The 17,767-nt window shown below is 37.9% G+C and overlaps 1 protein-coding gene across 4 annotated transcripts in view; it reads left to right on the top strand.

Moving 5' to 3' along the window:
- The window catches only part of vps35l (VPS35 endosomal protein sorting factor like), a 115,377-nt gene that overhangs the window by 7,626 nt on the left and 89,984 nt on the right, over positions 1 to 17,767 (top strand). For 3 of the 4 annotated variants that reach the window (XM_063059041.1, XM_063059042.1, XM_063059039.1), the window contains exons 2-10: positions 3,051 to 3,150; positions 3,629 to 3,811; positions 6,086 to 6,208; positions 7,681 to 7,705; positions 7,804 to 7,880; positions 11,847 to 11,975; positions 13,491 to 13,575; positions 17,030 to 17,104; positions 17,394 to 17,490. In XM_063059041.1, coding sequence (XP_062915111.1) covers positions 3,051 to 3,150; positions 3,629 to 3,811; positions 6,086 to 6,208; positions 7,681 to 7,705; positions 7,804 to 7,880; positions 11,847 to 11,975; positions 13,491 to 13,575; positions 17,030 to 17,104; positions 17,394 to 17,490 — 894 coding nt within the window. Of the gene's footprint in view, positions 1 to 2,261; positions 2,339 to 3,050; positions 3,151 to 3,628; positions 3,812 to 6,085; positions 6,209 to 7,680; positions 7,706 to 7,803; positions 7,881 to 11,846; positions 11,976 to 13,490; positions 13,576 to 17,029; positions 17,105 to 17,393; positions 17,491 to 17,767 lie in introns of all 4 variants that reach the window. The other variant, XM_063059040.1, reaches the window with a different exon arrangement.

Here is a 17,767-nt window from a genome sequence, read left to right as displayed (position 1 = left end):
GTGCTCCATCTGCTCCAGGTGACTTATCTACCTTTAGACCTTTCAGTTTCCCAAGCACCTTCTCCCTAGTAATGGCAACTTCACACTCCTGTGTCCGCTGATACTCTTGAACTTCTGTCATACTGCTCGAGCCTTCCACAGTGAAGGCTAATGTAAAATACTTATTCAGTTCATCTGCCATTTCCTTCCCCCCATTACTACCAAGTTAGCATCGTTTTCCAGGAGTCCGATATCCACTCTTGCCTCTCTTTTACACTTTATGTATCTGAAGAAATTTTTGGCATCTTCTTTAATATTACTGCTAGCTTACTTTCGTATTCCACCTTTACCTTAATGATTTTTTTAGTTGCTTTCTGCTGGTTTTTAAAAGCATTCCAATCTTCTAACTTCCCATATATTTTTGCTCTGTTATATGTCCTCTCTTTGGCTTTTATGTTGGCTTTGACTTCTCTTGTCAGCCACTATTGTGTCATCCTGACTTTAGAGTATTTCTTCCTCTTTGTATGTATCCTGTTTCTTCCGCGTTGCTTCCAGAAATTCCAGCCATTGCTGCTCTGCCATCATCTTTGTCATTTTCAAAGATTTCAAAGTTCATTTTTTATCAAAGAATGCATAAATTATACAACCTTGAGATATATTTGCTTACATTACGGGCAGCCACAAAGCAAGAAACCTGAAAGAACTGAATTGAAAAAAACAACGCCCAATGCACAGAGAAAGGGGGACAAAAACCCACAAATCATACAAATAATTGAAGAGAACAACATTCCAAACCAAAATGAGTTCTTAGATCCAAACCTCGGAGTGGACCCAAGCCTTGGTATCATTTCATCATATTAGTGGGCATGCAGCACATCAGCCAGGGGCAGCCTTCAGAGACTCAGCACCATAGGGAGAGACGTGAACATCACAGGAGAGCGAGTGAAATTGACTCTCGCTTCCAATCCTGAACCCCTGTCTTTCAGGTATATTGTTTAAATTGTCTAACCAGCATATTGTACCTCACCCTAGGGCCTGGACACCGCTGCAGCGGGAAGCTCCAGGCCTAGAACACGCCGCCCAGCGACTTGCTCCAGGCCCAGATTTCACTGCTCGGCCCAAAGTCGCTCTCGATTTCTCCAAATAGGCTCAGCACCCAGAGTGATCCAACCTCACACCCATCAGTTCTGTCAACTTTCCAGTCAGTTCTAGCACCTCTTCTCTCATGCCTCTGTAACTCCTTTTGCTCCACTGTAACACTGATACATCTGACTTCGTCTTCTCAAATTTTAGGGTGAATTTGGCCATATTTATGATCACTCACCCCGAAAGGTTCCTTTACCTTAAGTTCTTTAATCATTCAAATCAGTTATATAAATAACAAGGGTCCCAGAATTGCTCAGCACAGTGCAGCCTACCACTGATCACTGGTCTCCATTCTGTGAACTGAACTTAGCTACCACCTTCTACTTCCCACCTCTGACCAATTTTGTATCCATCTAGCTATCTCTCCCTGGATTTCATTGGACCTAACTGCCCAGTCCAGCCTAGCATGTGGGACTTTGTCAAAAGTCTTGCTAAAATACAAATAGACAACATCCATTGCCTACCTTCATCTACCTTTTTGCTTACTTCTATAAAAAACTCTTAAAATGTTTGTCACACACAAAGCTATGCCAACTACTAATGAGACTTTGTCTTTTCAAATGTTGGTAGATCCTGTGCTTCAGAATTCTATCCAGCAACTTCCCCAAAACTGCTGTCAGGCTGACTAGCCTGTGGTTCTATGGCTTGTCCTTGCTGCCCTTCTTAAACAATGGAATAACCTTCCAGTCTTTGGGAATTTCATTAGCGGCAAATGATACCGTGCATATCTCCAAAGGGCTTTCGCAGTTTTCTGTCTAGCCTCACACAAGGTCTAAGGAATTACTTAGCCAGGCACTGTGGATTTATCAACCTTAATGCTATAAGCCTGTAAATGCCATTTCTCTGGTGATATGAATGTTCTTAAAGCATCTCCATTTGTTTCCCTTATCTTTGTGCAGGCATGATATTTTTCTTCAGTAAATACCTAGGAGAAATATTGATTAAAATTCCCACCTATGTCCTGCTGGTCAAGGCATAGGATATTCTGCTGATCTCGGAAGGGGACCCACTCTTTCCCTAGTCACCTTTTAATATGGCTATAGAACCTCTTGGGATTTTCCTTAACCTCCTGTCCTCTCTTTGCTCTCCTAATCAATCTTTTAAGAGTATTCTTAATCTCAATAAAAATTGTTCAGTTTAAGTTCCAGATTGGATGTGAAATGTTTACTAAAACGACTTGCAGTGCAAAAGCCCACAGAAAGATGGGGCATCGGTGAGTTTAAAAGAAAAGTGAATGTACAATGTTTGCCTCGAACACAAAATCTAGGCAGAGTGATTAGTGCCAAAAATCTTGGTTTATCATTCTGGTTTATAATTCAAATTTCTCTTTCCCTGACAATGATAGTTTCAGACATGGTTAAATATAATTGCTGATAAAGTGTCTTCTCATTTAATCATCCTGATTTGATCTAAATACAAATTTCAATCATTTTGTACAATGTCTTACTTGGGTTTAACTAGTTATGAATGTGGCTGGAATGTATTTTACTTTTGCATTATTTATAAACTATCTTTTTTTTAAGCTAGTTAATTCACTTAGCAACTATTACATTCATCCATTTATAAATGAGACCAAGTTTCTGGTTGTTTTTTAATCCTTGCTATTTAAGTGCCCTTACAGTTGTGCTGTTTTTTAATCCTTGCTATTTAAGTGCCCTTAAAAGAACATTTCATTGAGGTATATTATGTAGCGCTTACATTTATCTGATAATGCCAAACAACTATCTGGTAAATAGACATTAAGCAACTTGAATTCTAGCTTGTTTGAAGGCTGAAGAGAAAAGGATTCTCTTTTTTTTAACATGAAGTGAATTTGATAAGACTTAGAGGAAAAATTCTGGTAAAACAGGACTAGTAGGATTACTAAAGCTGGAAATAAATGAAAGTTAAAAATTGTATTTCTAATTTTATATTTTACTTTAAAGGCATTCCAGAGAGCGGAATTACAAAGCAGAATTGGAAGCATGCAGCCTCGAGGCTATCCCTTTGGAGTTTGGTGACTTTCATCCTCTGAAACTTATTACTGTATGTTCCTCAATAACATCAGTTCTAATATTTTAATTTATCCATAAATGTTAAAGCAAATTTATTAATGAATGATTGAATAAAAGGTAGACAATATGAGTATACTTACAAATGCTAACGTGAAGTTTGTTTGTGATGCTGGCCTCTAATTCTTTCTTTAATATTATCTGGGCTGAAATTCATGTTCTCATTTTGTACATGACATTGTAAGCAAAGTATCTAAGGATTATATATTTAAAGAAAATTGTGCATAAGAGAGTATAATAAATGTGTAAGCAAGCAGAGCATATTCACTCATTTTTCACTTTCAGTGATTCTGAAATATTCAGTAAATTTCTACAAGTTCAGGACTTCCTAATTTGCTTTTAGTTATGTCATGAATCTGTAAATACTCTTGTGCCAGTTCTGGTGAGGAAATTGCAAGGATTATTAAGGATAGTTCATCTAGAGCAGTAATATTTTTGGTAATTCTTTGTAGGTCACTGAATCAAAGACAAAAAAGTTTGCTCGTAAAGGAAGTACTTCATCTACCTCTTCTTCATCGTCTAGCTCAGTAGTGGATCCTTTGAGTAGCGTGCTGGATGGCAGTGACCCTTTGTCGCTGTTTGCTGCAACAGCAGATCCCCTCACAGCTGCATCAATGATGACAGGAAAAAACATGGTATTTTTATAATTATGTCTGTACAAATATATCTCACAAAAAATAGCCAACATTTTAGTACATGAATGTTGTTATCAATTTTACAGTTTATTCTTGCTATTTTGACTGGTTAGCTGCTGGCCAGCCAAGAATGGTTCTGGGATCAATGGTAAAATAGTATTTTTTGCTGTCAGTAATCAATGAGCTAATCTTTCTGAATTAATTAACTCTTCTCGGGCTTCCAGCCAAGTATAAGTATTGATTATTACTGATGTTTCAATGACAAACTCTTCTATCTTCATCACCCTGGGCATGTCTAGTCCAGTGGCATTTATACCCCCATAGTTCAACCCTTCTGATTAGTTAGTCCTCATCAAATCAAATTTCCATTCTCCCACCTTGTTTACAATCAAATTACAATTCTGACTTCGAGTGAGACCTTTGTAACCTTCATCTTTGTTAAAATTCCTTTCCTCTAATCTTTCTGAACTTCAAGTGAAAAGTGGATTTTGGAACATGGTTTGAGTTTGATTGTGTTAAAACTCTGCTGCTTTTGTCTGTCACTAAACTTCTTTTAGCCATAATTGTGAACCATGTTCAGGAAGACTGACTTATCAAGTTTTGAAGGCCACATGGGAGGGACTAAATGATTATAACAATATGTCTTTATTTGCTATTTTTATGTAGTAAAATGTGTGGAACAGGTTCTTAAAATTTTTTTAAATAGTGTTGCATCTTGGTATTTTGTCCTGGAAAAGGTTTCTGATTTTATATATTAAGATTACTTTTGAATTCAGAGGCAAAATAGTAGCAGCGATTGGCAGGTTTTCTGTAGTAAACATAAAAATCCAATTTTAAGAAGCTTGCTTTTTGTTTCTGTCTCTATTAGAACTGATGGCCCTTTCTCTGTGTCATATATTTTGGCTTAGTTGCTTTACTACAATTTTTCTAATACATGCCTGCTGCATGTATCCCAGAACCTTTCTATGAACAACATATAACTCTGATTAAAAAAAGCATAAGGCACTTCCAGTTGCTACTCTTGTCACATTGGCTCATTTGGCCACATCCATTCAGAGATTTCCCTTTATCAGAGTATTCCTCCACTATCTTTCCTTTCCAGTTCTGGCAAAGGTTTTGAACTTGAAACGGTCACTCTTTATCTTTCCACATTTGCTGCATAACCTGCTGAGTGTCCCAGCGGACTCTATTATAGAATCTTAGAAAAGTACATCACAGAAACAGGCCCTTTTGCCTATCTAGTCCATGCTGAAACTATTTAAACTGCCTACTCCCATCGGCCTGCACCAGAACCGTAGCACTCCATGCCCCGATCATCCACGTACCTATCCAAGTTTCTCTTAAATGTCGAAATTGAGCTTACATGCATGATAGGGGTATGGAGTGATGGCAGCTCGTTCCAAACTCTCACTGCCCTCTGTTCTGAGTGAAGAAGTTTCCTCTCATGTTCTCTTTAAATTTTTCACCTTTTTCCTTTAACCCATGACCTCTAGTTGTAGTCACACACAACCTCAGTGGAAAAAGTCTGCTTGCTTTTACCCTATCTATACCCCTCATAATTTTGTATACCTCTATCAAATCTGTCAGTCTTCTACGTTCCAAGGAATAAAGTCCTAACCTATTCAGTTTTTCCATATAACTCAGGTCCTCCAGACCTGGCAACACTCTTGTAAATTTTCTCTGTACTCTTTCAACCTTATTTACATCTTTCCTGTAGGTAGCTGACCAAAACTGCACACAACACTACAAATTACACCTCACCAATGTCTTATACAACTTCCACATAACGTCCCATCTCCTGTACCCAATACATTGATTTATGGAGGCCAATGTGCCAGAAGCTTTCTTTATGACCTGATCTACTTGTGAAGCCACTGTCAATGAATTATGGACCTGTATTCCCAGATCCCTTTGTTCTACCACATTTCTCAGTGCCCTACCATTCACTGTGTAAGGCCTACCATGGTTTGTCCTACTGAAGTGTAATATCTCACACTTGTCTGCGTCAAATTCCAAATTTCCAGCACCTCAGTCATTTTTGCTTTCAATATCCAAAATTACTTTAATAGATTACTAATCTGAGTTATTTTTCAAAATTGACCAGTGTTGGTGTTTTATAATTAATGGTATTAATGGTACATTTACTTTTATTAATTCAAATTAATATTTCATCAAAGATCACTCTTTTAAGAAGTGGATTATATTTCTACCTGTGTCGTGAGTAGCCTGCCCTATTCTTGTTTTGCTGCTTATCTTTTTCATTGTGTTACGTAGGATCCTGGTAAAAAGCAGCGTGACAAAGAAGAGGATACAGGAGTGGGGATCGATTTTGAACCATGGTCTGCGAAGCGCAGTCATATACTTGCTCGATACACAACCACAGAGAAGCTGTCCATAGTAAGGGACAATTTTCTGTTTTCTATATTAAAATTTGGCTTAATCCTTTACTACTGCCTCAAAGTCGAATAATGCATTACATTTAGTCATAGTCATACTTTATTGATCCTGGGGGAAATTGGTTTTCGTTACAGTTACACCATAAATAATTAACTAGTAATAAAACCATAAATAGTTAAATAGTAATATGTAAATTATGCCAGGAAATTAGTCCAATGGCCAGCCTATTGACTCAGGGTGTCTGACCCTCCAAGGGAGGAGTTGTAAAGTTTGATGGCCACAGGCAGGAATGACTTCCTATGATGCTCTGTGTTGCATCTCGGTGGAATGAGTCTCTGGCTGAATGTACTCCTGTGCCCACCCAGTACATTATGTAGTGGATGGGAGACATTGTCCAAGATGGCATGCAACTTGGACAGGATCCTATTTTCCAGACACCACTGTCAAAGAGTCCAGTTCCATCCCCACAACATCACTGGCCTTACGAATGAGTTTGTTGATTCTGTTGGTGTCTGCTGCCCCAGCACACAACAGCAAACATGATCGAACTGGCCACCACAGACTCGTAGAACATCCTCAGCATCGTCCGGCAGATGTTAAAGGACCTCAGTCTCCTCAGGAAATAGAGGTGGCTCTGACCCTTCTTGTAGACGGCCTCAGTGTTCTTTGACCAGTCCAGTTTATTGTCAATTCGTATCCCCAGGTATTTGTAATCCTCCACCATGTCCACACTGACCCCCTGGATGGAAAGAGGGGTCACCGGTACCTTAGCTCTCCTCAGGTCTACCACCAGCTCCTTAGACTTTTTCACTTAAGTGATGAAACAATTCACAAAATAATATAATCATACATGTTTTACATCATATAATTATAATTTTACAGTACAAAATGTATGGCCTTGTTTTTGTGGGCATAATCATAACTTTTAAGATTTAATGTAATCTCTTATTGTACACCAGGGATTCCCAGCCTAGGGTCTACAGACACTCAGTTAATAGAGGTCCATGGCATAAAAAGGGTTAAGGACCCCTTTTGTACACCAATCAGATGTTCCCACATAAGTGAGTTAGGAATGTAAGTAGCATGGATCCAATGAGTTGTTTTTCTAATTGGTATTCATTTTTCTTCAAAGTTTTGTGCATTCTTTTATCAATAGCAATTCATGAGCCTCTACAGAAAAGAAAGAAGCTATGAATGATTGATATTTGTAAAAGACTCATGGCAGTTGGTAGTTTCTTAATTCAACAATTTTCCCTGTGTGACTGAGAAAGTCAACATTACAAGAACAAATTTTGTGCAGCCTTTGCAAACATTATTCTCACATTTCATTGTCCATCCAATGTCTTAAGTTCAGATTTCCAGAACCCTAAAGAATTCATTATTGCATTTGCTTTGTTTTCTACAGTGCAACTGTATTGTCGTATTTTAGAATAGATTCTGCTTTTTACATGTCCTGTTTTTTTTGTTTACAGAATTTATTTATGGGATCTGAAAAAGGTGAGTGGCAGGAGTTTATTTATTGAAATGTTTAATTGTTAAAGCTGCATTGGAGATTTTCAGTGTTTATATTAAATGGATTTTGTTGCATCTGGTAGGTAAAGCCGCAAGTCCGGGATCAGCTGTCTCTGAAAAAGTGAGGACACGGTTGGAAGAGTTGGATGACCTAGAGGAGGTAAATAATACTGTTCATTGAAGACAACCTTTTCAGAATTGTTTCCAATAGAATAGAAGCAAATAAGAGTTCTTGTTGTCTTCAACAATTAATAAATACTGGCAATAAATAATCAGCGAGAATAATGATTGAAGGTTTATATTTTGACCTTGTAGTTTGTCCATTTCAAAATTGTTGTCCTTTGCATTTTATAGATTTTAAATATTTTAACCTTTTTACCAGAATTTCTCGGCTCAGTGGAGACACTATGATATCCGAAACAACTGGATTTGGGCACATAATCGTATATTTTTCTTTGCATATGCTGCAGTGCATATTTTTAGAAAAAGTTTACTGATGGTATTGAGGAAGTTTGCTATTGGTACTATAGAATATTGACTTAGAAATTCTGTGAGTTTGTAAATTAATCTCCATGCATGTTTTAGACATAAAGGTAACCCATGTACCAGTATATTGTATTTTGGATGAGAACTGTCTTCACCATTCTTTTCCTTTCACCCAGCTTGGTAGTTATCTTGCTGTTCTCAGGGCTGTTTGAAATAACTCTGGTGATCATTACAAAGCCTGAGGATTTTTTTCCCCCCAGCTGGGCCATCAGTAGTTCAATGCTGCAGTTAATATTTTTCGTCGTTACCTATAAACTGACTTCCAGTGGATATTCTTCCAATAAACAAATCTTCATTCAGAAACGTTGAAGACTTTAACAGACCTCATTTGGAATATTGTCAGCAATTTTAGGCCTCATATATCTCAGTAAAGATGTGCTGTCATGGAGAGGGTCCAAACAAGGTTCACAAAAATGATCCCAAGAATGAAAGGGCTGACAGAAAAACCAGGAAACCTAGCAACAAGAAGGAACCTGATGCTACCACCTGTTACCCTGTATTTCCACAATTTCTGGGAGGATCACTAGGATCCTGAAGAAATTCTGGATTAACACCATCCACAAACCCGTAAGGAAGCTCAAATCCCAGCTTCTGCCAGTCAATGATGCCCTAGGACTCAGGATGGTTGGTGTTTACAGGATTCCCTGTGAATATGGAGCGGTGTATGTCGGCCAGAAACCTGCCTCAAGGAGCACAGGAGGTGTATCTGTTTGGGTTACCTGGAGAAATTGGTGATAGTAGAACACTACATTTGCAATGACCACAGGATTGACTTTGATGGCACAGAACTACTGTGCTGTGCCAGTGGCTTTTGGGACTGCCTGGTGAAGGAAGCCATTGAAATAAGCCAAGAGAGTAAAAATTTCAACAAAGATAAAGGTCTCGCTCTTAGTAAGAATTAGACAACAATTTTAAAAAAGGTGGGACAGTGGAAACCTGATTGGTTGAGGACTAGCCAAACAGAGGGATGGACAACAGGAGTTAAGTATATATACCCCCGGACTAGACATGACCAGGCATTATCCCTGATGAAGATGGCAGAGTTTGTCATCAAAATGTCGGTTAAAATCGACCTCCAGACCTGGCTGGAAGCCTGAGAAGAGTTTATCTGCTGGGGACTTCCAGTACCAACGTAGCAAGCTCACAGCTTACTAATCCATCCGTCTTTGGGGTGTGGGAGGAAACCAGAGCGTCCAGAGGAAACCCACATAGTCACAGGGAGAACGTATAAACTCCTTACTGACAGCGGTAAGGATGAACCCTGATCGCTGGCCCTGTCAAGTGATATGCTAGCCACTACATGCTATGCTACTTCCGAAGGCTGTAGAATGAAGTTGAAAAATATATCAGTTACAGTTGAATGGTGGAGTAGACTGAATGGGCTGTGTGGCCTAATTCTGCTTTTATGCCTTAGGGTTTCGTGTTACTGTGATTTTCTTTTCTTTGCCTAAGTGTTGGACTGCCCCACAATATACATTTTATAAACATCCTATTTATATGCTGACCTATAAACTTGAGAGCTATTTAGTTATTCAAATAATGTTGTTTATGCAATAATGCATAAGTGTGACGCAGTTTATGTCTGTTTCTATGTCAGTGTCTGCATGCAGTCTAAGGGTGTGAAGATTAGATTAGCTGCAATAAGCTAAATTATGTTGAGGAAATTATGTCATATCTTCAATAATGATATTTTTAAAATTTTGTTTGACTGTTGGAAGTTAGCATTAGATCCTGCATGAGAGGTTGGTAAGGAAGGTTCAGTTGCTTGGCATTCAAGATGAGTTAATAAATTTGATTAGACTTTGACTTCACAGTGGAAGCCAGAGTGTGTTAGTAGATGGTTGCCCCTCTGAGTAGCAGCCTGTGACTAGTGGTGTACCACAGGGATCAGTGCAGGTTCCATTATTGTTTGATCTGGATCAGCAAATCTGTGAATGACACCAAAATTGGGTTTTAGTGGACAGTGAAGAAGGCTATCAAAGCTTGCAGTGGGATCTGGACCAACTTGAAAGAATAGGTTATTTAATCAGTTGTATAAGGTGGAATTTCTTCTGGCTGTCTATATTTTAATGGTGAGATCTATGCTCTTATTTCCATTCGCACTCTTTAGTTACTCTCCACTCATATTGCTTCCTGGTTTGCCTTCATATTTTCAGTAGTTTCCTCTCTCATCACTTTGCATCTATTCTGTATGCATCACATAATCTAGTTTACACAAAAAAAAACAACTGTAATTGTTATTTCCAAACTATGTCACAATTTTGTTTAAATTTAACAATCAAATTACTTGTAAATCAAGCTTCTGGAACTTCAGAATCAGAACAAGTTTCACGACATGTATCAGTGATATTAAACCTGATTCCGATTCTGACTCAAATTAATTTTAAATCTGGCTTCAGGAACTTGTAGTCTGACTGACCTCCCCAAGATTGAAAGTGAAAATTGTTAATTGAACCTTTTGCACAAATTCAGAAAGAACTCCATTGGAGATCGACGAGAGGGATCAGGAGATGAGCAAAACCACTTGAAGAGAGTGAAGGAGGTCCTTTATTAATCCAAAAGAAGAGGGGAAATGGAGAAATTATGTATTAGTATTTGTGGATCTTTTGGATATGCCTTGAATGCTCAATAGATAACTTGAGAGTTTGTTTAACTAATAAAATAGTTTGCTACTTTTTACTTGGCTACTTCAATTTTCTAATAAGTTTTGTAATTCCTAATAAAATTTTAATTCTCTTTGTGATGACTTACCAATGGGATCATGCGATACCAAACTTTGAAATTTAATTATTTTGTAGATCTTAAAGAAAATCCTAATTGCATTAAAGTTTTGCTCGTGTTGAAAGAAAGAAATCTCCCTTACAGTTGTTTACAAAAAGAAGCAATTACCATTTGCAAAGAGTTAACCATTGAAGTTAATTCTCCATCTTGTCATCAAACTGCTTATCTGTAAATTTAGTGTCCTCGGCATTTTTCTCTGTCTGAAGTTGCAATGGTAATTGCCACTCAGAAGTATTATTTTACAAGAATATATTCCCTTGTTTAAAGGGAAAAAATTTGATGTATTTTGGACCGTATGTCAAAGTAGTTTTGTTGATAAATCAATAAATCAAATGCAACTATAAATTATAGCTAAAATCTTGATTTAATTGGTTATCTTGAATGATTCACTAATAACCTTGTGACCTGCACTGGCAGAAAAAATAACCAAGCTTTAATGGGTAATAGGCTAATTTGTAGCAAAATGCACAGCATATTTAAAGTTCTGCGGATAAAGTAGTTATTCTTCACATTCAGGCTGAAAATTAGGTAAATGTAGACCAGTGAATCATCCTTAATTGCATACATGACTACATTCAGTGCTTGTGCATTAAAACAGCTTTCTGTTATTATCAGGTGAACATTAACTTTAAAAATTGAGCTGCTGGTATAATCTCAAAATTTTATAGGAACTATATAATTTGAAATTAACTGTTGCTTTCAATGTAGGGTTTTTTAATTTATTTGTTTGCTAGTGATATTTTTTGGTATATGTATACATTTTATTTTAATTAATTATCATTCTTTTTACTTACACAAGGGTTCACAGAAAGAACTTCTAAACTTGACCCAGCAGGATTATATAAACAGGATTGAAGAGCTGAACCAGTCATTGAAGGACGCCTGGGCTACAGATCAAAAAGTGAAAGCACTGAAAATAGTTATTCAGGTCAGCCTTAAGCTACAAATGTAAATTGTAAATATCCTTACTAATAGGGTCAAACTAAACATGTTCATATCTCTCTTATCAGATTCCTCCTTCTTCCATCCTTACTTTTCCCACCTATCCCTGTCCAACTTCTTACTTCATCCCCCTTCCACTACCCACTTGGCTTCACCCTTCACCCTCTCTCTTGTATTCATTCCCCCCCCCCACCTTATTTTGGCTCCTTCTCCCTTCCTTTCCAGCCCTGATAAAGGGTCGTAGCCCAAAACGTCAATTGTCTATTCCTTTCTGTAGGTGCTGCTTGGCCTGCTGAGCTCCTCCAACATTTTGTATGTGTTACTATGTTCTTATTGTTTTGCCTGTTGGATAATAATATTGTGATATCCTACCTAATGCAATAGTTGTTCATATAGCAATGCATCAGCCCACAACTAGTGTGACTAGTATTGTGGTTTGATACAGCAGATTCAGTTCATTATGTGCTAAAGGGCAGTTTGTGTACAACTCCTCAAGGGCAACTGGGGACACCTGTACATGAGTGTGATCTGACATGGATTGGGGGTCTATCTTGTCAAGAACCTTTGGTCTTTTTGCTGCAAAAGGCAAGAGCTCCCTTGGCCACCTATTTTATTTTGTCTTTGCATTGCCATTCTGATGTGTCTCTCCACATCTTCTACTGCCACAGTGAGTCCAGACTCTGGGTTCGAGGAACATACCTCGTATTCTGTCTGGGTAGCCTATGACCTGATGGCAGGAACATTGATTTTTCTAACTTCTTGTATTTGCTCCCCTGACTCCCAGCTTCTTACTTCAGAGTCAGGCTTATTAACACTGACCTCTGTAAGGAGGTATACGTTGTCCCCATGACTGTGTGAGTTTCCTCCCACAGTCCAAAGATGTACCGGTTTCTAGGTTAAGTAGTCATTGTAAATTGTCCTGTAATTAGACTAGGGTTAAATCGGGGGTGGCTGGGCAGTGCGGCTGGAAGGGCACTCAATAAATAAACAAATATGTTGTGAAATTTGTTGTTTTGCAGCGGCAGTGTAGTGCAATGGATAAAAGTTACTATAAGTTCCAGTAAGAATATATAAACAATGTAAATAAAACAAAAAAGAGGGCAAAGTAATGAGGTAATGCTTATGGACCATTCAGAAATCTGATGGCAAAGCTAAAAATGTCACCTGCCTGCTAGCACTCTTTCTCCTCCCCCCATCTTATTCTGGCTTCTGCCCTTCCTTTCCAGTCCTAATAAAGCATCCTGGCCCAAAATATCAACTGTTTATTCTCCTTTGTAGATGCTGCCTGACTTGCTGAGATCCTCCAGCATTTTGTGTGTGTGTATTGGGCAATAAATGCTAGCATGTCAACAAATCCCGAACCTTGATAAAAAATTTAAAAGTTTATACCACAATTATCTTGTTGTTCAAATATTAACAGCTTCAGTATTTTTACTTTGGAGATAAAGCCTATATTCTGCTGCCCCTTGTGTATTGACATTTGACTTTGTTCTATTTACAGTGTTCAAAGCTGCTCTCTGATACCAGTGTGATTCAATTTTATCCAAGCAAATTTGTTTTGATCACTGACATTCTGGATACTTTTGGTATGGAGGCCATTCAGAAGTTCCTTTGGCATTATTTTCAATACCTCATTTAAGTTGTAAAATAAAAGTTTTTCATATGCAATATTTTGTCATAAGTACAGTAAGTCCTATTTGAAGGCAGCTGGTATTCTCAGTATATTTGTTGTGTGGGGAAATGCAGATAAAAGTAAGGAAAATAATTCATTGAAGACTACAAGTGTAAAAAAATTTGAGTTGATAAACTTCCATCATTAAACATTTTCTTTTTAAACATTAGAATAAGTTTATCTTAATTCTACCTTTTAAATTACTGTATGGCTTAAAAGATATTGCATTATGATGCCTGCAGTGTTTCTAGGAACTGGTTGAATACTAATTTCATTTCAGTAATCACTTTCACAAGGATGTTGATTTAATATGGAATAGAATTTCCTAGTGCTCATAAATTTGTATCTTTTTGAAATTTATTTGAACCATAATATTTGTTAATTACAACAAATCAATTAGATCTTGTTCCTGTGGTTTTAAGTAACCTTACTTAAAATCACAGGAACCTGGAACCTTGCAAATGAGTAATCACTTCAATGTCTGCAGTTGAGTGGAAATTTCAACCTTTCAGATTATAGATTCAACTTTATCACTTTTAAAAGTACTGGTTTACAAATTTTTTATAGCATTTCTGATATGGCTACCTTTCGGGAAGAATGATTAAAAGATTTTATAATGATTAATTTTATTTTCACCTGTACATCGAAACATTGAAACGTACAGTGAAACGTAAGGTATGCTGGAGACAACTAAAAGTGTTGCGGTACTTCCAGCGGCAACGTAGCACGCCCACAACGTACAACGCTCATTTATACCTTTTATATTTGTGCACACATAACATTGTTCAAAGCTGTCTTGATACATGTGAGTACTAGACTTCAAGCCATCTGTCACAGTCTAAGCAAAGTGCACGGAGACTTTATTCTAATATTGAGAATTGTTCTCAGCCTTGTAAAATACTAATTAATTTAATGTCATTAAAAAGGCTATAAGGTTTAGGAGCAGAATCATGCCATTCAGCCCATCAAGTCTGCTCTGCCATTTCATCATGGCTGATATATTATTCCTCTGGGCTCCATTCTCCTGCCTTCACCTCATAACCTTTGATGCCCTGACTAATTAGGAACCCACCAAACTCTGTTTTAAATATATCCAATGACTTGGCCTCCACAGCTGTCTGTGACATTGAATTCCACAGATTCATCATCCTCTAGCTAAAGAAATTCCTCCTCATAACAACAGTCTTAGTGAAGGGGTTCAGTCCAAAATGTCGTCTCTTTACTCTCTTCCGTAAATGCTGCCTGGCCTGCTGTGAGTTCCTCCAGCATTTTGTGTGTGTTGCTTGGATTTCCAGCATCTGTAGATTTTCTTATGGTTGAAATCCCTCCTCATCTCTGTTCTAAATGGGTGTCCCTCTATTCTGAGACTGTGCACTTTGGTCCTAGACTCACCCACTAAAGGAAACATCCGCTCCACATCCACTGTATCTAGGCCTTTCAATATTCGGTAGGTTTCAATGAGATACCTCCTATTCTTCTAAACTCCAGTGAGTACAGGTCCACAGCCATCAAACACTCGTCGTACATTAACCTGTTCATTCCTGGAGTCATTCTTATGCACCTCGTCTGGACCCTCTCCAATGCTAGCACATATTTTCTTAAATAAGGGGCCCAAAATTGCTCACAATACTCCAAGTGTGGTTTGACCAATGCCTTACAAAGCCTCAGCATTACACCCTTTTATATTCTAGTCCCCTTGAAATGAATGTTTATATTGCTTTTGCCTTCAATACCACCAACTTAACCTGCAAGTTAACCTTTAGGGAACCCTGCATGAGGACACCCAACTCCTGTTGCACCTCGGATTTTTAAAGACTTCTCCCCGTTTAGCAAATAGTCTACGCTTTTTTTCCTTCTACCAAAGTGCATGACCACAGACTTCCTGACACTGTATCCCATATGCCACTTCTTTGCCCATTCTCCGAATCTGTCTTAGTCCTTCTGCAGACTCTTTGCTTTCTCAATACTACCTGCCTCTCCACCTATCTTTGTATCATCTGTAAACTCGGGCCTAAAGCTATCAGTTCCATCATCCAAATCATTGACATATAATGTGAAAAGAAGTAGTCCCAGTACTGACCCTTGTGGGACACCACTTGTCACTGCCAATCAGAAAAGGTCCCCTATATTCCTACTCTTCCTCCTGCCCATCAGCTAATCTTCAATCCATGCTAGTGTCTTTCCTGTAATACCATGGGCTGTTACCATGTTAGCAGCCTCACGTGTGGCACCTTGTCAAAAGCCTTCTGAAAATCCATGTAAACAACATCCGGTGACTCTCCTTTATCTATCCTGTCTATTATTCAAAGAATTCCGATAGATTAGTCAGACAAGATTTCCCCTTAAGAACATCATACTGACTTTGGCTTATTTTATCTTGTGCCCCCAAATACCCTGAAGCCTCATCATTAATAATGGACTCGAACATCTTTCCAAGCACTGAAGTCAGACTAACGGGCCTATAATTTCTTTTCTTCCACCTCCCTCCCTTCTTAAAAAGTGGAGTGGCATTTGCAATTTTCCAGTCTTCCAGAATCATTGCAGAATATAGTGATTCTTGAAAGGTCACTACTAATGTCTCCATAATCTCTTTAGCTACCTCTTTCAGAACTCTGCAGTGTAGTCCATCTGGTCGAGGGATGTCTACTTTCAGATTTTTCAGCTACCCAAGCACTTTCTCCTTAGTCACAGTAACTCTACTCACCTCTGTACCCTGGCAGTCTTGAATATCTGTCATACAGCTCATGTTTTCCACAGTGAGAACTGACGCAAAATACTTACTGAGTTCACCTGCCATTTTTTTGTTTCCCATTACTACCTTTCCAGTGTCATTTACCAGAGGTCCAATATCCACTCTAGCCTCTTCTCTCTTCCTTTAGCCAAGCCATTAATGTATATTGCAAAAAGTTGAGATCCCAATAAAGATCTTCTAGGAATGTCATTGGGCTTTATTCACATTCATAAGAGTTTATTTCCTTTGTGCCATTCCTCTGTTCCTTCATCTCGCAAACAATTACCAATTTCTTTAAACTAAATTTTCTGACTTGCATGTTTTCTGAGTAATAATATCCTTTTGAACAAATTAGTCCCGCTTGGTGGCGCAATAATATCAGCATCGGACTCCGGAACGAAGGTTCCCGAGTTCAAATCCAAGTCGGGTCGAGCATTGAGCTAGCAACTCGGCCTCGTAAAAATAAGAATAGCTTGCTATGGAAACACCATCATGATGGTGCCCCGATAACTCCACTGTCGAGTTATTCTTCAATGAACAAATTAGACTTTAGTGACCTTTTGGAAGACTGCTTTACAATCTTTTCTTAATGGAAAAAATTAAAACGAGTTAATTATTTCTCACGTTTTGATTACAGGTAAACTAGTATATGAGCGGATTTTGTCCATGTGTACAAGGAGTCGAATTTCCCTTTCTGGAAACTCTGTGTCAGGTAGTTTTCATAGATGTATTAAATGTTTGCTAATATATGACCTTTTTAAATCATTGCACAGTTTGACATGATGCATTCGTATAATGGATGGATATTCTAGTTCTGACTTTTATGCAAGCATGCCTGCAGCAAAGATGCTTCCAAATAAGATTATACAGGTGGTTTGTACAAAAATTGAATGTGACCTAGTTGTTTGAAATAGAAACATCTTTTGTACAGAATATCTGTGTGAAGGAATATAGTTCTATATTTCAGCCTTTTATAACTAAATATTATATTTGAAATACAGATAACTTTTGTCAAGATGATGTGAATGAAACTGCAAAAGAAACCTGTCTGAATTGGTTCTTCAAGATTGCGTCGATCAGAGAGCTCATTTCAAGATTGTATCCTTGTACAAATGAACTTCTGTGCCTATTGGAATGGACAGACAGTAACACACAACTATCTACTAATAGAAGCTTTATAAAATGAGCTTGGAAAACTGAGGATAGTAGCATTCTACCTTTATATACACCATGTCTTGGTTGAGAGTCATTCTGATAGGTGATTACCATCAAATTTGTTGTACTGTATTCATTTGTAGCTAAAGGAAATAAAAAAAAATTGTTCCTTTGATTTCAAAATCTGAATGAACATCAATAAGTTGTGCAATTTTCCAGT

Source organism: Mobula hypostoma, chromosome 9, assembly GCF_963921235.1.
Source record: "Mobula hypostoma chromosome 9, sMobHyp1.1, whole genome shotgun sequence".
NCBI classification, from domain to species: domain Eukaryota; kingdom Metazoa; phylum Chordata; class Chondrichthyes; order Myliobatiformes; family Myliobatidae; genus Mobula; species Mobula hypostoma.
This window is presented reverse-complemented; position numbering and strand designations above follow the sequence as displayed.